This window comes from Numida meleagris, chromosome 4, assembly GCF_002078875.1.
Source record: "Numida meleagris isolate 19003 breed g44 Domestic line chromosome 4, NumMel1.0, whole genome shotgun sequence".
In the NCBI taxonomy this organism is placed as follows: Eukaryota; Metazoa; Chordata; class Aves; order Galliformes; family Numididae; genus Numida; species Numida meleagris.
The window spans coordinates 59,302,235-59,322,759 of NC_034412.1; the positions used below are offsets into that span (position 1 = coordinate 59,302,235).

The following is a 20,525-nucleotide window of genomic DNA, read 5'->3' on the forward strand; positions in this document are numbered from 1 at the left end:
CACATGCAAAGGAGTGCTGGCCAAAAGTGACCAGACAGCAAGTAAAGCAGATCGGGCAGGATGAAGAAGAGCACTTTATATAAATGCACATTAGGAACACCGTATTTTGGCTTGGTGGCTTTGGAACAGTATGATGAGAAAGACTATTTGGGTGGTCGATTCTTTTTTTATTATCCTTTTTCCTTCAGAATCGAGACAAAAAGTTCTCCTCTCTGAAAAAAATTGACAGGCATTTCCCCCATAACACTGGAAGTGAGGAGAATACAGTCACAGCAGTGAGGTGACAGATCTGTCAGAAGTCCCTGTTGCTGGGGTATTGTGTAGTGGAAAAAGTGGCTTTCTACATAGTAGTCACAGTGCTGAAACAGGTCTTCTTAATGCCACTGTCTCACACAACATTCTCAAAAGCAAACTACAGACAGTTCAGGTGTAAATTCTATGAGATTAAATATATACTGTAATAAATAGGACTGTAATCGCTTGGAGAGTTATCGGCCAGTTAACTCTTAAAATGGAGGGATGTATCAAGATGGCTTCTGCACTTCCAAGCACAGTATCTTAGTGGCTTGGATAATGGCATAGATTGTAGTCGTTAACCATGACTGTAGGAACAGCGAACCAATTTCTATTTAAACAACACTCCTATCATGAAAAATACTGCCCATAGAACACGTAATACAAATCAGCGATACAGAGAACAGCAGAAGAAGCAGGAATGTGCCTTTCTTATAGCTAAGAACCAATATTAAGTAACACTTTTATCCATATCTGAAAAGAAAATAAGCTCTGATAATGTGGAGGCCTTGCTTTGAGCATACATTTGGGAAGCAAGCATTTCTCATCTACCTTCAGCTCTACTTCTATATTTTGATCTTAGGGGAAATTCTAGAGGCAAAAGAAAGCCCATTCATGTAACCCACTGTGACAACAGAGGATTTCTTTTGTTTTATGAAAGGGAATACAATATGGGCAGCATTTTTTTTTTTTTTTAAGCCAAAGGGGCCCTTCCAGAATACAAACTTTGATGCAAACAGATTGTTGCATGCTTATGCTTTAAAATATTTAATACTGTTATGATATATATAACTATGCTGGACACCTAGATTGTCCTAAATGAGAGACCCCGAGCAGCTCAAAGCTACAGTAGCTACATAATACCATCAGCTTCTTAGAAAGCAGAATTTGCTCAACTGTGTATGTAATTCCACTGAAGCAAAATTGGATTTTCAAGTGACAAAAGACACAAGAAAGCACCTCCCTAAGTAGTTCAAGATGCAGACAAAACAGACAAAAACAGCCCTTCAAAGCTGCAGCAAAGTCATTTATCTCTGTAAAACTCTTGGTTGGTTGTTGTTGTTGTTGTTTTTCTTTTCCTGTGCTTCATCAGTACAAATTTTAGATGTATGGAAAAATTGGAGGCAGAAGCTTGGCTGGCACTGAAAGCATGAGGTAATGAGCACCTTGCACGGACAGCCCATGTTGCTGGCTCAGCAGTGAGAGCTCTATCTAAGCGGTTGTATTCGAAGTTAGAGTCCACTTTCTATGCAGTGATGGGAACACTTCATGAATTTCAATTTCAGTAGGATCCAAGTTTTGGAATACGAATTCATGCAAGCTCACACTGATGGCCACATAATGCTTAGGAAAAGTTTAAAGCAAGAGAAAAATGTCAGCTCTGCTGAATGTAGATAAAGGAATAGATGTATTGTGTAAGTAAAGCAACACACAGTCCCTGAGTACCTACTGTTCTGCATATTCTGTGTGCAAAAACACACATTCTGCCTTGATTTTATCGCGGCTGCAGTTTTGTGATGGAATATTTTCCCCACCACATAAAACGCACTAAAAAATCTCACAGCACACAAGATGTAATGCATCTCTGTGCGGCAAGAATAGTTGTGGCTGGTATCTATAGAGTGTAATTACTTCTGATTACATGCGATAGGCGTCTCAACATCCTCCCACTGCTTTTATCTCAACAACACGCAGCATTAAACCAGCCGTTCTCAGGTACCGACACCTGGAACCCTTTGGGAACCTGGACTCCTTCATCCTTGGTAAGCCACTCAAAATACGCTTTTTTTTAACTCTTGAAAATCTTCATCAAACTGCTCCTAGCGCAGCGGGAAATTGCTTCTGAAAACCACGCGTGAGCTTTCCGCGGCTGCAGCGGGGCCGGGCGCTGAAGCCGGCTGACCGCACGCCCCACGATGCCGCGCTGTGCCTCAGGGGCCGGGCGCTGCCCTCGGGGACCGCGTGCCCTCGGGGACCGCGTGCCCTCGGCGGCCCGCCGCGTGCCCCCCACGAAGGAGCTCGGGCGGGGGCCGGTCGGCTTCCCCGCCCATCCCCTGCCTTCCTTTTCTTCCCCCCCCCCCCTTCCCCGTGAGCCGGGGCGGCCGCCGGGCGGGGGCGGTGCCGATGCCGGCAGGTGGGAGCGGCGGCCCCTCCTCGGCGGGGTGCCCGCGGTGGCAGGCGGCCGCCCCGCTCCGCTTCGATGCTGCCCTAGCGAGGGATAATGACAAGGAGAGGCGAGGGGCAGAGCCGCCGCCGGGAGCCCCGTCTCTCGCTCGCCTCCCCGCTCACCGGCGCTCCCCGGCTCCCGCTGTCGGGCCGCCCCGCTGACAGGCGGCGGGCGGAGAGGGCAGAGGGGCGGCGGGGGGATCGCGGTGCGGCCGCCGTTCCCTCCGGGCGCTCCGTGCCCGGCCGGGCAGCGCTGCCCGCCTCCTCCTCCCGCCTCCATCCCCGCCGCGCGCGCTGCCCGACGAGGCCGGCCGGGAGCAGCAGCGGCGGCCGCCGCCGCCGGAGACCCCGACCATGTCGAGCAAGAGCCGGAAGAGCAAGGAGCAGGGGAGAGTGACCTTCCCCCCGCAGCAGCAGCAGCAGCAGGAGGAGGAGGAGGAGGAGGAAGCAGAGGAAGAAGAGCGGCAGCGCCGGCGCCGCGGCTGGAGAGGCGTCAACGGTGGGCTGGAGCCCCCGCCGCCGCCCCTGCGCGCCGTGAAGACCCTCCGGGAGCCCTACGGCTACTACCCGCCGCCGCCCTTCGCCAGCACCATGTAAGTCGGGCCCGGGGGCCGGCAACTTCCCCGGGGCGGCCGCGGGGCCGGCCGGAGCCCCCGGCCGCTGGGCGCCGGGCCCTCACCGCCCCGTCGAGCCGAGCTCAGGTGCAGGGCAGGGTTCGGAGGGGCCGGGCACCGCGCGCCGCCTGACCGGCCGTCGCTTTGCCGCCGGGGCTGGCGGATGGGAGCGGCGGGACCGGCCCCGGTGCGGACGGGCGCTTCTCCCTCCGGTACCCCGCGGGCTGCGCGCCGCCGGGCTGCGGGGGGAAGCCGGGGCTGAAGCCGGGGCCCTGCGTCCCCCGCGCCCCCTGGCGGCCCCGCCGCGCCGGCCTGCCCTCCGTCTCCGCTTGCGGCGGGGTGCGCGGCTGGGATCCCCCGCAGCCAGAGGCTTCGCCAAACTTTGTTAGTTGCTCGTCTAGCGGTTTTGAGAAATAAGTCCGCTCACAGTCAGAGCGTGTCCGATGTGCTTTGTGTGTTGTGATGTTCCGTGACTGCTGGTGTAGGTGCCGAAAAAACCCAGTCATCGGCTTAGGTGGGGTTCGCAGAGCCCGGTGCACCCTTTTTTCCCTTTGCGTCTTCCAGAGTCCTCAGGGCGGTGCCTAAAGGCGGCTGCACGCAGAGATCTGGGGCACCTGCGCTGGGAACATCCATGTGTGAGGTCCTGCTTCTCCATTTACATGTCACGTCTTCGAGAGTTTCCGTTCCTTGTTTTTTAAAGACACCGTTGTGTCTCTGAATCCCAGCCCTGGTCCATATTTACTGCGGGAGAAATAAATGCACTTTTACTGATAGGAATGTTAACTTTCATCTCTCTGATTGACGGAATGTGTCATGTCCGTGACTTCATTCCCCCGTGTAACACTCTCTTTGAGTATTTCTTGAGCATTTGATACTTTCAGGGCAATATTTGATTCTTAATTAAATATCTTGTTTACTAAGTGACAAACACATTGAGTTTTAAGTTAATGCATTCAGCATTTATAGACGAAGCCTTAAATAAAATCACCCTGGAGACAACAGGGAAGTACAGGAGTAATGATCACAATCTAAGCCCTGTTTTAATCACAAATAAAAGCGCTCTCTGCCATCCCAGCACAGAAATTCTTCACAAACATTTTGTACCCAGCAATCCAGGCTGCGAGTGAAAGGATCATTCACCTGCGTTGAGCTGCCTGAAACTCGTGTCGAAGTTGTTTGCCTGAGCTCCATCTGCAGTCAATAAGACGAGAGAAGACGTGGCAATGGGCTCACCAGCCTCGGTCATCAGTCTTCTCCTTGTGGTGCTCATCTCTCCCCATTCCCCATAAAACAAGCCTGGAAGGTTAGCTCAGGATCATGCATTCAGTTTTTAGACAGCTCAAGCTAGGCAGCAGAATTGTTATTTGGTAGCTCTTTTGGATTCCTGTCATCGCAATTCCTTTCTTTAGCAAACTGATGTTATGCCAACATGGACTAAAGTTGAGTTCAGTTTGCACAGCAATATGCTTTTGGACCCATGGAAGCCCTGTGAACTGGCAGAGCATCAGGGCTGCCCTTTTACCTGTGGTATGCCCACATTCATCCACAGTGGGCTTTTCTGGAGTAACGCTTTTTGATTTTTGCTAGAGCCTAAAATCATAGCATGTGTGAATGGGATAAATGAGCATCAGATTGCTCATAATGTGCTCAGATGGATATGTGTAAGGCTTTGACATGCACACGGTGGGCCTGAGAATCCTTGGCTGAAGAACTCACGATGTAAACTGCAAGGGGAAAGAGGCAAGAGGATGTGGAGAGGTTTGCACGGGGAGATGCACTTGGTATTTGAGAAGTGTTCTCTCCAAAAGCATGTAACATGTGAGAGGCACCTGTCAGTGTGTGTCTGGATCCCTCCTGTGCAAATATTACTGGAAAAAAGTAATTAACCCTGGATGTCCACCAGGACAGCAGGCCGGAGGTAATACTTGTGTTTCACATGGTCCCGTATGTCTCACTGGTGATAGAAGAGGGCAAACATTGCACATTAAGTGTGATGGGCACTGCGTGCCTGATTTCCTGAGGCCCTTTGAAAGCCAAAGCTGCATTTCTTGAGTGGAACACTAGGACACAAATGAAAGGCAGCATAAAAGCAGCTTTACAATTCCGTGTTGTTGCAGCCCTGCGAACGTGGTTCTCTCCTGGTGAGACCCCTTTGCTTTTTTCTCTGTGGGCACTGATACGCTCCTCTCATCAAAACACAGTGCTTATATTTCTGCTGGGATTCAGACAGGTGGTATTTCATTTGGAAGTGGTAGTGATGAGCAGTGGTAGGGAAAAGCTCTGCATAGTTCTGGGTTGGTTTTTTTTTGGGGGGGAGGTGGGAAGGAACAAACTAAGCATGTATATACCTCCTCCTGATGCCTTGTGGTGTTTTGCTCCTTTTTTGACTGTAGTTCTTTCCAGCTCTGCGCCAGAACTTCTGTGAGCTGACATGAGGGCATTTTGGATGATGGATTATGTCATTTCAGAGGAGTGGGAGAGCACAGACCGGGGTCAGATCTTGCAGCTGGCCTGATTTATGTTCTGTGTTGGGCTGAATCCATCTCCGTCTGATGTGAACTACTGCCTGGGCTCTCCAGAAGAGAGAAGGAAGCTGTCATTTCATACATTTTAGCTTTGGTGCAGATTCCTACATTGTGTGAAATACACGCAGGCTTCCTCCAGATGTGGCATGCATGCACACATGCATGTATCACCATTTTTTCTGGGGGAAAAAACAAAGCAGGCATTTAGCAGTGGCCTCTTTTGGCCCGTGCCTGTAGCAGAGCTTGGAGGGCTGGCAGAGATTTTACTTGAGAGAGGCCGGGGAACATTTTGAGCACATTTTGGGTGTAAGGCAATGTGTCGTTCTGTAATTTTAGAGCAGGACCTCGGAGGTTACTTTTGGCAGCACTGGAGGCACAGTCTGTGAGTGGTGCGCGGCAGACTGCAGTGTGGCTGCCTTTGGACGTGGGTGCATTGCTGCCCTGTGATGTACTTGTCTGATCTGCCTGCAATCAGGCTGCATTTCAGGGCTAGGTTAGATTCAAGGCTGCTCATGTACTGCAGTTTAGCAGTGGGGTAAATCATGGGTGCCATCCTTTATTGCAATTAGTAGGTCAGGTAGAGTAACAGCTTATACTTGAGTATGAAAGTTGTAAAATTACTCTGTAGCTCCGGGAAGGCCAAAAATGTAACTTCTTTTTTTCAACTCCTCTGTAGCTTTAATAATTTTGTATTTGCAGTAATAGTAAAAAAAATAGAAAAAAGACTTGGAAACACGATTACAGATCTTCTCAAATACATCGTCCCACATTTCCATCCTGTTACGATTCTGAAAGCCTAAATGTGAAAAGAGATGAGTAGGTTAGCAGAGTAGGTTGAAGTAATCCATGGTAGAAGCGGAGGAATCGTAGTGCGTACTCTGGTCCTTAGGAGCTGTTGTGCTGCTGAAGTTTCTAATATTGTACTTAGAAATAACTCTGCCCAAAGGAAGTAAAGTCAGATTCAAGAATACTCTCCAGTGACAGGCAGTGCTGCAGTGTAGTATAAGGTCATAGTGTATGTGATGCACACAAGACACAAGAGACAGACAAGTGCATTGCTTACTTAACGAGGAAATTAATATGTTTTTTAGTGCACATATGAAAGTCAGACTTGTATCTTATAAGTTTTCTTAAAGCAGCTGCTTCATGGGGTGTTCTTAGGGCTGGGGAAACACGCCCCGATGGGGTGAGACTTGGGCTATTTCAGTTAACATGACTGCTCTTTTCCAATTCCATCCTTCTTATTTGTGCTGAGCAAAACACAGGGGCGTGAGGCTTTATCAGCTCCTTCGCCATTTTCCTGCTGTGAAATGTGAATGATACTGGTGGGGAAAGATGGAGAGACTCAGCTACACACAACATTGTGGTGCATCTCTGATGCAGAATTAACGTAATAATTCAATGTTTTTCTTGCTTGGCATTCTTCTGGATTTTTTTTGCCTTATATTCTACAGATTTTTAATTTTTTGTATTTTTTCAACTTTTGGGAACAGAGGTGAAGAAGAACATTGTAATTTCTATCTCTTCTTCCCTCCATTAATATAGGTTGTCAGCTCCTTTCAGAGCCAAGGATGAACTTTAAGGCTCTAGAAAACAGAGCATGATACAAATCTGCTTTTATTTTATTCACGTTTTTAAGACAGTCTAATGATGATTAGAGTGCTGGAGCACCTCCCCTACGAGGACAGGCTGAGAGAGCTGGACCTGCTTCAGCATGGAGAAGAGAAGGCTCTGGGGGGACCTTATAACAGCCTTCCAATACGTGAAGGGGACCTACGGGAAAGCTGGGGAGGGACTGCCCTTATAAGGGCAAGTAGCAGCAGGACTAGGGGAAATGGTTTTAAGGCAGAAGAGGGTAGATTTAGACCATGTATCAGGAAGACATCCTTTACTGTGAGGGTGGTGAGAAACTGGAATTGGTTCCCCTCCCTGGAAGCATTCAAGGCCAGGCTGGATAGGGCTTTGAGCAACCTGGTCTAGAGGGAGGTGTCCCTGCCTACAGCAGGGGGGTTGGAACTAGATGATCTTAAGGGTCCCTTCCAACCCAAACCATTCTATGATTCTATGTTTAGAGACAGGACTTGAGGTTGTTTTGATTATGTAAGTTGACAAATATGGCATATGAATTTTACCAAAAACAGTTAAATAATTTGTATTTGTTTGCTTTAACCATTTAGACCATTTTCTTCATGGTTTGGGATAGTTTAAACATCTTGGTTATAGGAAAAGGGGAGCAGAAAATGGAATAGTGACTGGAGCTGCTCAGCCTTCAGGGACTTGCTGCATGACAAGAGGAAGAGGAGTGCAGGGAGGTAGGGAGGACCCTGACAGAGTACCACACAGTCAGCAAACTACAAGATTTTTTGCTCTTTATTTTTTTCAGAAGGCCTTGACAATATTTTAGTCATGAAAATACCAAGCAACTTTCATCTTTGTTTAGAGAAGATTTTGCAATCACTTCAAATACACCATTTCTGTAACAAGATTTATAGTGAAGGAAATCTTCCTTATTGAGTATAGACATTCTAGTGTAACACCTTTGGAAAGATATATCTCTTTTTACAGAAGTCAGATGAGTCACCTCAGTCACACAATGTGTTTCAAAACAAATAGATAAAACAGAAAATAAAAGTGACATATTTCGAATTATACTGAAAAATTGCCCTGAGTATATGGGGGAAAATGTGTTATGTATTTCATAGAAAGATAAATGAAGTTCAAGGTGACTGTTTAGAGTCTTCTTTAATCAAGAAGTCAGCACGAGTCAATCTGTTCTGTCTTTCATTTTGGTATACTTGATTTTTTTTCTTTATACAATTACAGTAAACAATTGCATTTCTGTACACGTATGTTTTAAGATGTGGAAGAGGAACAGAAGCCTAATAGCACAGCAGACAGTAAGATCTCATTATCTTGTTTAGAAGGTAACGATGAAAAGGCAGTATTTCTTGTTTTATGTCTGATTATTTGGGGAATAAGGTAGTTGCATAGCGCGGCTGTTCAACGCATGTGCTCTGGGATGAAGTCATCCAATCTGAGTGCTTCCAAATGTGACATATGCCTACTATCTAGAAAATTAACGCAGTCGCAAATTCCGTCTCTTACTCAAACTTTTTCATAGGCAGAAGGAAGGTGGTATGGGAGTGAAAAAGAATGGATGTGCCATGTGTAGCAAAGCAGCTCTGGCACATATTTCCAGAAGTAATTACCAGACAGCATAACGTATGCTCCAGTGCCACTCAGGTCACTTCTAGCAGTCCAGAAATACCGACCCCACATGAAAATATAAGAGAGTTCAGATGCTACGGAAAGACCTGCCTTTGTAATGAATCTCTTCACTCAGTCCTCAGTCTACAGTGAAACTTACTGTATGTGTTAACTACAACTCCCCGTGTGCAAACCAGCTTTTATGGTGCTTGTAGCTTTGATAAAGTAAGATTTAATGTTCTGCTAAATTTATTACAACTGATGCAGACAGCTGGAAAGCCAGGCATATTTTTTGTAATCTGAATAGAAGTAGGTCTGTCCAGTGGAAACCAGTAGGGCTGACATGGCAGTATGTGGGGAAATCCAGGGATGTCAACCATTACATTTTGTGCAGTAGCAACATAGCTGAGCTCATTGCTGAAAGATCACACACAAAAGTAAAGAAGACCGCATTTATGGGAACGCTGCTCACATTGTCCTGCAGCACTTAGGATTTGTAACTTCTGCAGCTGCCCTGCAGCTTCCACTGCATTCCCCTGAATGGTGATCGTGGGTGCCCAAGGTGTCAGTGCCGTTTTTTCCCTCGGTTCACTTCTGTTGCAAACTGACAGAGTCTGCTTAGAAAGGACCGTTAACTATTTTGTTTTGCCCTCCATCTCTTCAGGTGCACCTTACTTGGCTTTTGCACTGAGGGTAGATGGATTAATTTCCTCTGTGGCTGTTTATTCTCATGTCCGAATTTTCCAGGGAGATGAATGAATTAATTTTCACAATGCTCCTGTAAAATTGGAGGCAATTGTTCTTTTTCAATAGATGAGGAACAGAGGTGCAGAGGACTTATTTTACCAGCTCATAATTCCTGTTTGTGTTTCTTCCGTTAGCTAGTTCACCCATTCTTTTATCCTGTGCCCTTCTCATTTCTCCCTCTTTCTGCTTTTGCAACCAGTGTTTCAGGGACTTCACAGCTTCTCCAGTTAGCTCTCAGATTCCTTTCCCATACAGTCTTGTCTTCCTGCACCCAAGTTTCTTCTTCACTGTGTGCCTGCCATCCCATTTTTCATTAACTACATCTTTGGCTTTCATATTGTTTTGATCATATTACAAGAATGCATGTGTGTCATTTTATTATTATTATTATTATTATTATTATTATTATTATTATTATTATTATTATTATATATTTTTTAAAAAGAACACTCACTTAGTTACGTTAGACAGCTCATTCCTATCAGCTCCTGAAAGGGCTGGTGTGTCATAGAGGTAGGCTCAACATAGCACACAGCATTGCAGAACTCCAGTTGCAGGGAGAGCTCATCCCAGTCTAGACTGAATCATGTCCATTGTCTGTAATCTGTGAGTAGTTTAGCTTCTGGTATCCAGAAAGTCTGCTGAACATGTACGTACTAGTGTTTTTCAAAGACTTCTAGTGTGACCAGACTCACTTGTGAGTAGATTCTTCCAAATTCAGCTAGCGTTCCTAGTAGTAAGCACTAAAAGGCATGAGATCAGGCTTCACTGCATATTGCTCAGCAAGCCAATGGAAAGAAAACTTTTCTTCACCTTCGATTTAAGCAAAGTATAATATGATGAGTGTAAATGTTGCCTTCTTTAAACCACCAGCTTGAGTCCCTGTGGTGGATGGTATTGAATTGCTATTGGAAGTGCAGCTTGGTATTGTGGATGTGTTTTCATTTTATATGTAATAGTGTGCTGGGAGGGATTTCTGAAGACAAGTGACTTCTGATATTAAGGAAAAAAAAATCTTGACCATGCCAATAAAACTGAAAGCACCTCTGGAATTGAATTTGTGAGTGCCCCATAGGCTGCATACAAAAAACCATAAAGGCAGAAAGATCCTAAAAAAGAATGCTTCTAGTTAATAGATGGGCAAATGACGGGACAAAATGAGGTAAGTGGTGATTTTTGTAGGCACAGGAGAGCTTGAAACTACAAATAACCAACACTGAAATGTTACTTTTTTATTTTTCTCCCTATTAGGTACATTGAAGAAAGTCCGTCTCTGAGGCGTATGACTATGATGAGGGAAAAGGGAAGGCGTCAGGCCATTAGAGGCCCAGCTTTCATGTTCAACAACAGAGGCACTAGTCTAACTGCTGAGGAAGAGCGTTTTCTAGATGCAGCAGAGTATGGGAACATACCTGTGGTGCGCAAAATGCTGGAGGAGTCAAAAACACTGAATGTCAACTGTGTTGACTACATGGGCCAAAACGCCTTGCAGCTTGCTGTAGGGAATGAACATTTGGAAGTGACAGAACTTCTGTTAAAAAAAGAGAACTTGGCACGGATTGGAGATGCCCTGCTGCTCGCAATCAGCAAGGGCTACATTAGGATAGTGGAAGCAATTTTAAATCATCCTGGGTTTTCAGTAAATAAGCGACTGACTCTGAGCCCTTGTGAGCAGGAGCTCCAGGATGACGATTTTTATTCCTATGACGAAGACGGCACCCGCTTTTCTCCAGATATCACTCCCATCATTTTAGCTGCTCACTGCCAAAAATACGAAGTTGTGCATATGCTGTTGATGAAAGGAGCAAGGATAGAAAGGCCTCATGATTATTTCTGCAAATGTAATGACTGTACGGAGAAGCAAAAGCACGATTCTTTCAGTCACTCTAGGTCAAGAATAAATGCCTACAAAGGACTGGCCAGTCCGGCTTACCTGTCCCTCTCCAGTGAAGATCCTGTGCTCACTGCTCTGGAACTCAGCAATGAGCTTGCCAAATTGGCTAACATTGAAAAAGAATTCAAGGTAATGGTAGTTTTGTATTTCTTGCTGTCTTTGTTGTTGTTTTAAGGTTGTTTCTGCTTTTAAATGACCTTAGATGCTTGAAATTATTCCCTGTCTCAACTTCTTCCATTGCAAATGCTTTTATATTTATTCTATGTAGCTCTTGATTTTGCATTCTCAATTCATAAATCTTTAAAAAAGGATTTTTTAAGTGAAATGGAAATGCTTCTGTACCTGCTGTGTATGGAGAAAACTGGAAAAAGAGATGATGGTATGTATTCTGCTAAACCTGCAGAAGATGAAAAACAACTCCGTTTGCTGTCGCAAATAGTGTTTTCAGATACAAATGCTTTGTAGCATAAGTGCAGAAAGCAGAAACATTAAGCCTACTGCAGCAGTGACCTTATTCACGTTTTGTTATTCATACTAATTTTGAGAAAATGTCTCCAAATTGTTAAGAATACAGGAAGTGTTCTTTTAATGCACCTTTTAGAACTGTCACTTCTTCAGAACTGTCTGTTAAGCTGATTACAGATGTCTGATGTTCCCTGTTTCAGAGATATATCTGGTTTAATATGTCAGTGTCTCGACTCTTCTGTATGTTTCAGCTTATCCGTCGGACGACTAATGACTTAGTTAACTGTTGTCCAGTGATGGTTTTCTGACTTGCCCTTTTTTTTAGTGCCTTGAAAAGTATACCCTCCCTGTGCAACCCTCCCTCAAAAAAAAACAAACCCACCAACAGAATAGAACCAAACACATGAACCTCAACGCCAGTAGCAGCAGAATACTGTGTGTAATAAGATAAGCTTGGCTTGGGGAATGTGACCGATTATTCTCAGTGAGTAGTGATGTTAATAGCACCGTGTGTAGCCATAGCAAAAATTTTAATGAGGTTCTGCAGGGTCAGTGTTTGGTGCCTCTTGTTTCGATAGTATCTTCATAAGTGATCTGAGGGAGGCAAGAGATGCATTCATCTTTTAAAACAACAGCAAGCTTTGCTAATGCAATTTCTTCTTCCCAGAAGAAGTATGCAACAACTTGCAGGAAAACAGGAAGAAATGCAAGAAGTGAACTTTATCACAAGAGAACAAATGGCTCCAGATATAGCTAAGAAGGTTAAAATACAATTTAAAAAGAAAGCTTCTGTGCTGAGGAAGATTCAAGTATTATACTGCTCACTAATAAAGTATGAAAGTCAGCTTAAACCTTTTCTCTCCCTCCTTTGCTAAAGGAACCTTCTCATATCGTGCAATTTTGCAAATGGCTTGAGTATTTACTGGAATGTATTTATTCAGTAGAGCAAAAATGTCAGATTTTTCTTATCTTCTGCTGAGGAATCTCTTTGTGAGCATAAAATTGAGGAATTTGAGATTTTTATTGGATATGCTGAACCTGTTGGCTTTTGTGCTTCCCACAGTGAATCATAGTTACATGCCTTATTTAGAGATCATTATAGAAGGTTAAATCTCTGGTGTGTACAGCTCAGTCTGGTTTAGTATTGATTTCTTTTCAACAAGGCCAACAACCAAAGAGCTGCAGTGTGTCCAGAATCATGTGCCTAAGATGAAGTTTTGTGGATTTTCTGGATTTTTTTTGGTGGCTGAGGGTGCAACCTCAATCTTCTATCTATCTGTCTGTCTATCTATCTATCTTGTTGATACTGCATGCAACATGTGCTATTAAAACTGTGTTCAGAAACACTGTTGGATACAGGCCCTCATTTAAGTGTCATGCAACTCTCTAGGCCCACAGTGTCCCCAAAAGCTAAATTATGGAAAGCCTTTTTTTCTTTTTTTAAATAAAAATAAAAAAAGGAATGATGTAGATAATTAGAACTGAACAGAACAATCTCAGTACTAAGTTGCAAAATTGTGGTAAGCTCCCACATCCTAGGCCCTAATATCATAAACACAAATTCAGTCTAACAAATAGCTCAGCGTTTTGGAGGAGGGAAAGATGTATGTTTAGGTTGGACTTATTTCAAAATAGAACTTAAAAAATTAACTTTTCAAACATTAAGTTGTCACAGAATAAAAGTATTCTCATTTTCAGGGTTGTTTTTTTTTTTTTCTGAACTGTTCAGCCTCTGATGGCATTTTTGGGATGCATAAGAACCCAAGAAATCCACTACCTGCACAATTTTCTGCGTTTGTGAATAGTATTTACATGACAGCTAGCCTTCATAGGTGTACGGGATAATTCAGTTTTGGATCCTACTGTAGAAACTGATGTTGGCTCCTTGCTAGCCTGGAAATTCCAGCTTTGCATCAAAATCACAACATTCCAGTGAAGTAACTATTTTCCTCATTGACCTCACATTTATTCCTTTTCATTCTTTCTTACAAGTGTCAGAGCACTCATTCTTTTCCCTCAGGCTGGGTAGAAGAGGCGCTTCTTTTTTCTCTGACGTCTTTTGCTGGTTGCCCTTCTTGGGAAGAGAGGAAATAGGAAAGGAGGAAAATGAAGCGAGGAATTTTTTAGCATCACCGTCAAACTGAGGGTCCAGGAAGAGCTTAAACTGCACAACTGACAGCAAGGCTGTGTGCTCCGGTGGGGTTGTGCATGGATGTGTTGGGCTGCTGGCAGCACAAATGCTACATGAGATGCTGCACTGACAGCCCCACGTGGAGACAGGTTTAGGAGAAAGCAAGCAGTGCTTCTGTGGCTGACAGAAGTTAGCTATGCCATCTGCTTCAGGGGACCTTTAATGATATTAATTATTTATTCATAAAATCTATGGAACATTAAGGCCCGCAGCATTTCCTCTGATGGTTACAGCAATGCACTTCTCGGGTGTGGAGCAGGAAATACTTCTCTAGGTGGCTTTCCCATAGAGAATGAATGTGGGATTAAGCTACGTTAAAACGCCTGAGGACAAATCTTCTGAGTATATGCTTGCTGAATTAAACTTTACGTCTTCTGCATATGCAAAGTCCAGTCTGCTCCTATTACTTAGCATTTGCACTAGCGAATTCTGACGTTTGTGTGCAAACCAGAGTTTGTACAAATGCATTGAAGATGTGGGAAAGTGACTTAGGATATTCATCCATGACAGTCAGCTCCCCATTAAGTTATTCAATGTTATTAGAAAACATAATTACACTGATTTTATTTTTTGCTCAGAAATAAGGAGACAAGATTCGAAGAAACCATGTAACTCACATTTTGCTAGGAAGATGCAAGACGTAGACAAAAGAAAGTTGCTGAAAATGAGTGGAAAAAAAAAGAGATGGGGGAAACTAGAACCCTGAAGACCGCTGTACTCATTCTCTTCTGTGCTCAAACCTCCTTACTTCTTACTCTTTTGTGGAATCCCCTTTCCAAGCTCCAGTTGCTTCCTTTGCTATTCCTCATCTATTTCACTGTAGTTCTTCTTGATCCTGTTACCCTCTTTTGTTCTTTGCTTCTGCTCATCTCCTTTTCAGTTATTCATTTACCTCTTCAGATTTCCTTTTTCTAACCTCTTTTTTAAAGTGCTCTCCTATTGGGTTTTTTTTTTTTTTTTAAATTCTCTAATCTCTCTCTCTCTTTTCTCTTTATTTCTGTCATCCTCCCATTAGATTCATGATTCATTCTTGCATTTTCTAATCCTGGTAAAGCCTGGCTGTCTTGTCTGAACCTGCAGGTGGCTGCTCTTTAGATCTGGAAACTGGCGAAGGGAACAGCAGAGGTGATCAGTGCCTGGCAGTCAAAGCAGCAAGGTACCATTTTAGTGGCTGCAAAAGCAGCATATCATCCCTTTGGCCAGAGCAGGAACTGCAACGTTTCTTTTCCTTAGTGATTCCAATCCTCATTAGAGGAGCTGACAGCAGGATTTCAGATTGAGTCACAAATTTCAGTTTGCTTTGTCCGAGTCAGGGCTGCTACCAAATCCTAAAAAACCCACCCTTCATTTTGCTATACCTACTGCTTTCACATTAAATGTTGGTCTATGAAAGGAGCTGATTAGATTCTCAGGTGTCATGTTTTCAGATTGTTTTATTTGTGATAGAGATGATCAGAAAGAAAGCAGCGTGAATTTCTGTTTTAGATGCAAGACTAGGTTTCTGCATCACTCTGGGTTTCTGATTTTGATGTTCATAAGTGACTTTCTGAACAAGCACGTTAGTTATAGAGTGTTTTCAAGGCTTTTTAAGACTGTTGGTTTGATTATTTTCTTTCAGAAAGGACAAAGCCCACTCTGCTGGTATCTCTGAGTGACTGGAGACCTAAGGGTGTCCTGTATTGTACCTGGTAGTCTGGGTAAAGAAGCTCACTCTGGAGCTGTGTCTTGCCTTAACTTAAAGAAGAGTTCATTACTACAGTTAGAGAATTGTTACTGAAAGTTCATTGTTACTTACCCTCCTCCTTGAGACATCTGAAAATGTTACTGCGTGGTGATGGGAAAATTTCTAGCGGCCAGAACAGCTGATGGAACTTCTCTTTGGAGTGACCAGAGAGAAAATCAGGGCAAGAAGACAAAAAAGCCACGTGAATGATGTGTGTACCAGCTCTCAGCTAAACAGAGTTCTGTGTAAGAAAATTGTGTGAGCAAGAATTGCAGAAGCTCATGTCACATCAGAATTTGGTCCATCAGAGCAAGTATTAAGAAGGTCCTTGTCCGGCTTTATGCAGGATAAATCCCCATTCTCAGCTTTGCTAAAAACTCCCTCTGAAACCAGTGAAAGGCATGGACATATATCTAAAAGCGGCATTTGTCGCTGATCCAAGTAAATTTACATAGTGTTATCTCAGCTGAACTAACAAAGAACATTCAAGCTTGGGCTACGTTTAGGTCCAGCTTTTAAATGACAGAGCTTGGATCCGTAATCGTTAGTGCAATTATGTGCTTGATTTGCATATACAGTTCCTACAGTTCTGTATGCAAACTGTCTAGCTATATTTGATCTCAAAAGGCCCATTTAATACTAAATGCATGTGTGATTGTGTATAATGCCTTTGAAGGAGTTATGCCGGTGAGCATAGTCATGAATTGTGCTGCTTATGGAAATGCAGCTCCTGTATAATAGGAAACGGATTCATATGTTTTGCCTGACTATATGTAATTGCTTGTTATAACATTTCTTCAGAATAGTTAAATGTAATTGATTAAATCATCTTAAAATTTTTATTCATAAGCTTCATTCTTTGCACGCAGATGACTATTTTCTTTGTACAAAATCCTGCGGAAACTCATAAGGTAGTCTCTAATATTCTCTTCATGCTAAGAATAGGCGGAGTTGGACAGGCTGAGATCCAGCAGCCGATGTGTGATGGGACTGCTGGAGAGGCACTGTTCTGCGGTCCCAGTCCTCATCAGTTGTCTGTTATCCACTGGTGTCAGCTCTCTGCGGGCTGATGGTTTCGACAGGATAAAGATGCCCGTGCAGCCATTAGGGGCTTTTGGGAGAGATGGTTTGAGATAGTATAGCAAGGAAAACCGGCTGAGTCAGGCTGTGAATTAATTGAAGGAGCACTTTGATCAGGAGGGCTGAGTGCCTGTGTTATCATGAGAAATAGGCCAAGAGCCCCACTGTGTAAGCAGGTCTGTTGCTGCCTCACTCTTTGTTTGGCGTTCCCCTGAAAAATAGCTTCACCTTAATGAATTGGCAGCATGTGCAGGATGTAGCAGGGTTTTCCTATGTGGACTAGGATGCTTCAGAGTTCTGATGGCATTTAGGGCAGAGAAGAGATGAGTAGTCTGGTGGCTTTGTTTGCTCTCAGTGTCTTCTCAAGAAAGCAGAGATGTGTGTGGGTGACTGAGACCATGGATCTGGTTTCTGCTACACATGCAACGCCCTAGAGGCAGAAGACTGCTGGAGAATTGGGTCCCGTGATTACAGTACGGGTAGCATTTGGCTGTTTAATTTTATCAAGCAATCAAATATCCTGAGAGAAATTTGATTTTACTAATACGTAAGTAAGGACCCGGAGATGGAAATCTGATGAGTTCTCCCAGTGTAAGATTCAAAACCTGAATCAGATATTAGCAATGCACAGACTGTTTTTCACTTCTCACAGGAGCATCCGTAAGCAATACAGCCTATATTTAATACTTGGCTTTACAGAATTAAGCTTAATCCATCGTATATCCAATGTTGCTTAACAATAAGCATAGCTGTTATAGGCAAGTGGTCTATCCACCAATCAAGAAATGCTGCAGCACTGTTAACTTCTCATTAGAAATCCAGGTAACTCCAACACAGTGGACAAGTAGTCCCTGCAAAGCAGTCTGTCCTTCAGCAACCAGCAGTGCTGCTCACAGAGCAAACAGGTGTACTTCTGGGTAACTGGTGTTATTCACTCACTCTTAGAAGTGCACTACTTCTCCTAACGTTTCTTCACAGTTAGCAAAGGAATGAGAGGGAGTATTTTAAGTGAAGACGATTTCCTGCAAATGGACAGAACACTCATTCATGTGAGGACTAAATTTGGGTTGTGATATATCATACAGCACTTGAATAATATAAAGTCATCTAAACTAAACTTTATTAAACCTTTGAGCTTAGGATAGGTAAACATAATTCTAAAACAGGGAGTTCTTTTTCTCATGTAAATTTACAAGTGCCTGCAAATTCAGGTGAAAAAGAATGTCATTTCTTGCAGCTGGATAGTACAACTGAAGTCAGTCAATTGTTGTATCCTCCTCTGTGCTGTGAATATTGGATTTACAGCAACTTTAAAATGTTAAAGAAAAGTTGATTATCAGTCTTATTCCTGTTGAACTAACATTATGCTATATCCGATAATTAGTCTGTTATTAGTCTGATAATTTATTTGTCTCCAGCAGTGCTTCATTTGGATTCATATCACAATCTCACCTATGGGATTGTTGGCTGATTCCCACAACTGTCCTCTTTTCCCATCTTTCCCCCAAATAATTGGATACTTCTGAGTGCATACTGATTCCTCTATCCCTATTTGTAGATGCCAAGTGAAAAAATAACAGAACTGGCAGTACAAGGAGGGAGAAGTAATATTCTTAGGCAAAGGAGAGGAAGGTAAGGTTTTCAGGGGAAAAAAAAAAAGAAATGAAGAGATTATAGAGGCAGAGCAGTAGTGAAACATTTTTGAGAAAGTGGGAGCCATAAAGGAAGTCTTTATACCAAAAAACTGATTCTGAAAGGTAATGTCTGAAAATGAACAGTTCACCGAGGAACAGGGAGCACAGGAAAAACAGAGAAAGAGTACTCAGACTGGCATTTGGATGGCTGGGGTAGGGGAGAGAACCTTAAGAAGAGCTATGGAAAAAGTGAAAAAGCAGGCTGTAGAAATGGAGTTGGATACTGGAACACTTGATGCAACATGGTGAGACAAGCAGGTGCAGTCAAGCTTCCTCCTCCACCTATAGCTTTTTGTGGGGAACTTGAAGGCTGCATCTCAGATAAAGTCCTGGAGATCTGGATGAGAGGTCATGGACACGTGAATGAAGACAGGTTTCTACCAAGGTAAATAGCAGATATGAGTTTGCAGGTAATAGCACAGAAATGGTGGAAGACACAGAAGCGTTAATACAGGTGCGAGCAAAGAGTCAAATTTGCGTGCTTGGCTGTTAGCTTAAATTTTTGAAATGTAGGCACAAATGTTTTGTCAGAAGAGACAGGAGATAAATTGAAGTCTTTGTGATATTGACAATTGCAAACAACCAAGAAGATTAAAGGTGGTGCTTGAAAAATAGGCATAATCTTCCTTATTGGGAAGCAGCACAAAGTTACACGTTCTTTTTTCCTTGTTGTTAACTCTTAAGCCTGTTCCTCATGTGTCATTTTCTCTAACTCTTCTGTTTCAGAATGACTATCGCAAGCTGTCTATGCAATGCAAGGATTTTGTGGTTGGTGTTCTTGATCTCTGCCGAGACTCGGAAGAAGTGGAGGCCATCCTTAATGGGGATTTGAATTCAGAGCCAGTTGAAACGCAGAGACACAGAGCATCACTGAGCCGTGTGAAACTGGCCATTAAGTATGAAGTCAAAAAGGTAAGTGCTTTCAGATTATGTAATATGAACACAGTGTCATCTCACTGTACCAGTAGTATGTTGAACTAATGCTCAGTTGCATTAATGCGATGGTGCATGTAATCGAGATTCTCACAAGGTGGAAGCTGGCAGAAGGGAACTGCGGTGAAGAAATTCTGTTTTACGCTTCTGAGAATTGGCAGGAGATTTTAATTACATAAATCAGCTATGCTAGCAAGGCTATACACAGTCGTTCAGATCTTTCTCCTGATTAAATAAATTAAAAAAAAAAAAAAAGGTGGAGCCAGGTTTCCACTTAGTGTAAGTAAGGATGTGCCTTCCTGACAATCTGTGATAGCATTCTCTTTTGAGTAGACACTGTTTTTAGAAACAGTTGGCTTCAGCCAACCAATGGACTGGTTTGTTCATTATTTTTTCTCATTACTTTTGCCGTCTGCCTCAAATAACTGAACACAGAAAGTAAATTCTGGAAAGTAAATTTTTGAAAGTCTGGCAGCTTTCTACTGGTGAACACACACACATCTTTTTTTTGAAAGAGAACTGTTCCTTTTCTTACTCTGAAAGGAAAAGAGAACATTTAAGTTGTCATTAAATACACAATTCTTTCATTTATTCTAAAATATGACAGTAAGTTAAACAGCTTATCTGCAGCGTGGATATAATAAAAAGTGGTATTGTAATGAGAAATCTTAAATGATTTACTTTCTGTGTTTCTTCTAGAGGATTTTTAAAAATCACTCCTGAAGATGTTGGGAATATGTTTGTGGATAGTTGATCAGTTACTTTTGGTTCTGCATTTATGCACCTGTATCTGTCAGTAGTCTGTGAAGTGCAATGTGTTTTCAATTGGTGCCTGTAGGTATTTTTAATGAACAATTACCTTTGTGAATGAATACTACATTGTGAAAAATGAAGCTCAGTGTCAAACATTCGACATAATGCATATCCGTTTGCCGTTGCAGTTTTCAGTATATAGCCAGGTTGTTCTCTTCAAGATCCCACAGCACTAGCAC

The 20,525-nt window shown here is 43.2% G+C and overlaps 1 protein-coding gene across 5 annotated transcripts in view; it reads left to right on the forward strand.

Annotated features, from left to right (window-relative positions):
- Positions 2,435 to 20,525, forward strand: part of TRPC3 (transient receptor potential cation channel subfamily C member 3) — a 39,338-nt gene continuing 21,247 nt past the window's right edge. For 2 of the 5 annotated variants that reach the window (XR_002437892.1, XM_021394153.1), the window contains exons 1-3: positions 2,435 to 3,053; positions 10,805 to 11,576; positions 19,327 to 19,512. Coding sequence is in view for 4 of the 5 variants with exons in the window: in XM_021394153.1 (XP_021249828.1) it covers positions 2,815 to 3,053; positions 10,805 to 11,576; positions 19,327 to 19,512 (1,197 nt within the window). In the remaining variant the exon portion in view is untranslated. The remainder of the gene's footprint in view (positions 3,054 to 10,804; positions 11,577 to 19,326; positions 19,513 to 20,525) is intronic. The other 3 variants (XM_021394156.1, XM_021394157.1, XM_021394154.1) reach the window with 2 other exon arrangements.